General features: G+C 41.4%; 1 protein-coding gene across 1 annotated transcript; it reads left to right on the plus strand.

The window, feature by feature from the left end:
- The first annotated feature begins 2302 nt into the window (after positions 1-2302).
- Positions 2303-3205, plus strand: LOC126176585 (uncharacterized). The gene has a single exon (XM_049923745.1). It carries the CDS (start codon positions 2303-2305, stop codon positions 3203-3205), a length of 903 nt encoding a protein of 300 aa, XP_049779702.1.
- Positions 3206-4272: the final 1067 nt, after the last annotated feature.

The raw sequence follows: 4272 nt of genomic DNA on the forward strand, positions 1-4272 counted from the left end.
GGGTAATTTCATTCAGAGACTACGGCATATTATTGCTACGCATGGTGGATATGTGGAAAATATCGTACTATAGAGTTTCCCAGACCGCAGCGCCATCTGTTGTTGACAATTGTAACTACTGTAATTTCGAAAGTTTGTCTGCCTGAAAATGTACTGTTGTCCCAAGCATATTGCAACAAACGGTGTATTTCTATCGCTGCTCGTTTAGTTTGTATTGCCGTTTCAAATATACCGGTCATTTTTGAAACACCCTGTAAGAGCGATAGTGATAATGAATCGATTTTTGGAAATGTGGATGAGAATGATGATGATTTGGATGTGATAGAGAAAGATATACAGGTCGGAGATGAGGTGGATGTGAATGAATGTGAAGAAGATGATAATTGTATTCAGGAAGCTAGTGTTGCTACTCTTGAATCTAGATGTGGACAGATGACATACAACATAGTACCACTGGCACATATTCCACGTCGTCTTAGATAACAAGGCAGATTGTTCTTAGATCGCAAGGCAGATTGTTTTAGGATTTTCAATCACCAGTCACGTGCAGAGCGTTCTAGATTTATAGATTTATATTCTTCAAGTCCCCCCCCCCCCCCCCCATGGACCGGACCATGGACCTTATACCGTTGGTCGGGGGAGGCTTGCGTGCCTCAGCGATACAGATGGCCGTACCGTAGGTGCAACCACAACGGAGGGGTATCTGTTGAGAGGCCAGACAAAGGTGTGGTTCCTGAAGAGGGGCAGCAGCCTTTTCAGTAGTTGCAGGGGCAACAGTCTGGATGATTGACTGACCTGGCCTTGCAACACTAACCAAAACGGCCTTGCTGTGCTCGTACTGCGAACGGCTGAAAGCAAGGGGAAACTACGGCCGTAATTTTTCCCGAGGGCATGCAGCTTTACTGTATGGATAAATGATGATGGTGTCCTCTTGGGTAAAATATTCCGGAGGTAAAATAGTCCCCCATTCGGATCCGGGCGGAGACTACTCAAGAGGACGTCGTTATCAGGAAAAAGAAAGCTGGCATTCTTCGGATCGGAGCGTGGAATGTCAGATCCCTTAACCGGGCAGGTAGATTAGAAAATTTGAAAAGGGAAATGGATAGGTTAAAGTTAGATATAATGGGAATTAGTGAAGTTCGGTGGTAGGAGGAACAAGACTTTTGGTCAGGTGAATACAGGGTTATAAACACAAAATCAAAAAGGGGTAATGCAGGAGTAGGTTTAATAATGAATAAAAAAATAGGAGTGCGGGTAAGCTACTAAAAACAACATAGTGAACGCATTATTGTGGCCAAGATAGACACGAAGCCCACGCCTACTACAGTGTAAGTGGGCTGTTTATGTTTTCTTATTGGCAACGTTACGTAGCGCTCTGTATGAAAATCACTGGCTGTGCTGTGTGCAGTCTGTGGCTAGTTTGCATTGTTGTCTGCCATTGTAGTGTTGGGCAGCGGCAGCTGGATGTGAACGGCGCGTAGCGTTGCGCAGTTGGAGGTGAGCCGCCAGCAGTGGTGGATGTGGGAGAGAGATGGCGGAGTTTTGAAGTTTGTAATACTGGATATCATATATTATGACTATTAAGGTAAATACATTGTTTGTTCTCTATTAATATCTTTCATTTGCTAACTATCCCTATCAGTAGTTAGTGCCTTCCGTAGTTTGAATCTTTTATTTAGCTGGCAGTAGTGGCGCTCGTTGCATTGCAGTAATTCGAGTAATGAAGATTTTTGTGAGGTAAGTGATTTCTGAAAGGTATAGTTTAATGTTACTCAGGGCCATTCTTTTGCAGGGATCTTTGATAGTCAGATTGCGTTGCGCTAAAAATATTGTGTGTCAGTTTAAGCACAGTCTTGTATAATTGTCAAAAGGGGACGTTTCAACAGTAGTACAAGTTTATATGCCAACTAGCTCTGCAGATGATGAATAAATTGAAGAAATGTATGATGAGATAAAAGAAATTATTCAGGTAGTGAAGGGAGACGAAAATTTAATAGTCATGGGTGACTGGAATTCGAGAGTAGGAAAAGGGAGAGAAGGAAACATAGTAGGTGAATATGGATTGGGGCTAAGAAATGAAAGAGGAAGCCGCATGGTAGAATTTTGCACAGAGCATAACTTAATCATAGCTAACACTTGGTTCAAGAATCATGAAAGAAGGTTGTATACATGGAAGAATCCTGAAAACACTAGACGGTATCAGACAGATTATATAATAGTAAGACAGAGATTTAGGAACCAGGTTTTAAAGTGTAAGACATTTCCAGGGGCAGATGTGGATTCTGACCACAATATATTGGTTATGAACTGCAGATTGAAACTGAAGAAACTGCAAAAAGGTGGGAATTTAAGGAGATGGGACCTGGATAAACTGAAAGAACCAGAGGTTGTAGAGAGTTTCAGGGAGAGCATAAGGGAACAGTTGACAGGAATGGGGGAAAGAAATACAGTAGAAGAAGAATGGGTAGCTCTGAGGGATGAAGTAGTGAAGGCAGCAGAGGATCAAGTAGGTAAAAAGACGAGGGCTAATAGAAATCCTTGGGTAACAGAAGAAATATTGAATTTAATTGATGAAAGGAGAAAATATAAAAATGCAGTAAATGAAGCAGGCAAAAAGGAATACAAACGTTTCAAAAATGAGATCGACAGGAAGTGCAAAACTGCTAAGCAGGGATGGCTAGAGGACAAATGTAAGGATGTAGAGGCTTATCTCACTAGGGGTAAGATAGATACTGCCTACAGGAAAATTAAAGAGACCTTTGGAGAAAAGAGAACCACTCGTATGAATATCAAGAGCTCAGATGGAAACCCAGTTCTAAGCAAAGAAGGGAAAGCAGAGAGATGGAAGGAGTATATAGAGGGTCTATACAAGGGCAATGTACTTGAGGACAATATTATGGAAATGGAAGAGGATGTAGATGAAAATGAAATGGGAGATACGATACTGCGTGAAAAGTTTGACAGAGCACTGAAAGACCTGAGTCGAAACAAGGCCCCGGGAGTAGACAACATTCCATTAGAACTACTGATAGCCTACCCTCTGGTGAGCAAGATGAATGAGACAGGCGAAATACCCTCAGACTTCAAGAAGAATATAATAATTCCAGTCCCAAAGAAAGCAGGTGTTGACAGATGTGAAAATTACCGAACCATCAGTTTAATAAGTCACGGCTGCAAAATACTAAAAAGAATTGTTTACAGATGAATGGAAAACCTGGTAGATGCCGACATCGGGGAAGATCAGTTTGGATTCTGTACAAATGTTGGAACACGTGAGGCAATACTGGCCCTACGACTTATCTTAGAAGATAGATTAAGGAAAGGTAAACCTATGTTTCTAGCATTTGTAGGCTTCAGGAAAGCTTTTGACAATGTTGACTGGAATACTCTCTTTCAAATTCTGAAGGTGGCAGAGGTAAAATACAGGGAGCGAAAGGCTATTTACAATTTGTACAGAAACCGGATGACAGTTATAAGAGCCGAGGGGCATGAAAGGGAAGCAGTGGTTGGGAAGGGAGTGAGGCAGGGTTGTAGCCTCTCCGCGATGTTATTCAATCTGTATATTGAGCAAGCAGTAGAGGAAACAAAAACAGTAGGAGTAGGAATTAAAATCCATGGAGAAGAAATAAAAACTTTGAGGTTTGTCGATGACATCGTAATTCTGTCAGAAGCAGCGAAGGACCTGGAAGAGCAGTTGAACGGAATGGACAGTGCCTTGAAAGGAGGATGTAAGATAAACATCAACAAAAGCAAAACGAGGATAATGGAATGTAGTCCAATTAAATCGGGTGATGCTGAGGGAATTAGATTATGAAATGATACACTTAAAGTAGTAGATGGATTTTGCTATTTGGGGAGCAAAATAACTGATGATGGTCGAAGTAGAGAGGATATAAAATGTAGATAGGCAATGTCAAGGAAAGCGTTTCTGAAGAAGAGAAATTTGTTAACATCAAGTATAGATTTAAGTTTCAGGAAGTCGTTTCTGAAAGTATTTGTATGGAGTGTAGCCGTGTATGGAAGTGAAACATGGACGATAAATAGTTTGGACAAGAAGAGAATAGAAGCTTTTGAAATGTGGTGCTACAGAAGAATGCTGAAGATTAGATGGGTAGATCACATAACTAATGAGGAGGTATTGAAGTGAATTGGGGAGGAGTTTGTGGCACAACTTGACAAGAAGAAGGGACCAGTTGGTAGGACATGTTCTGAGGCATCAAGGGATCACAAATTTAGCATTGGAGGGCAGCGTGGAGAGTAAAAATCGTAGAG

This window comes from Schistocerca cancellata, chromosome 3 (assembly GCF_023864275.1).
Source record: "Schistocerca cancellata isolate TAMUIC-IGC-003103 chromosome 3, iqSchCanc2.1, whole genome shotgun sequence".
Lineage (NCBI taxonomy): Eukaryota > Metazoa > Arthropoda > Insecta > Orthoptera > Acrididae > Schistocerca > Schistocerca cancellata.

What these genes read in the sequence shown, in the direction of transcription:
- LOC126176585 (XM_049923745.1), top strand. Translation starts at nt 2,303, where the DNA reads ATGAACTGCAGATTGAAACTGAAGAAACTGCAAAAAGGTGGGAATTTA.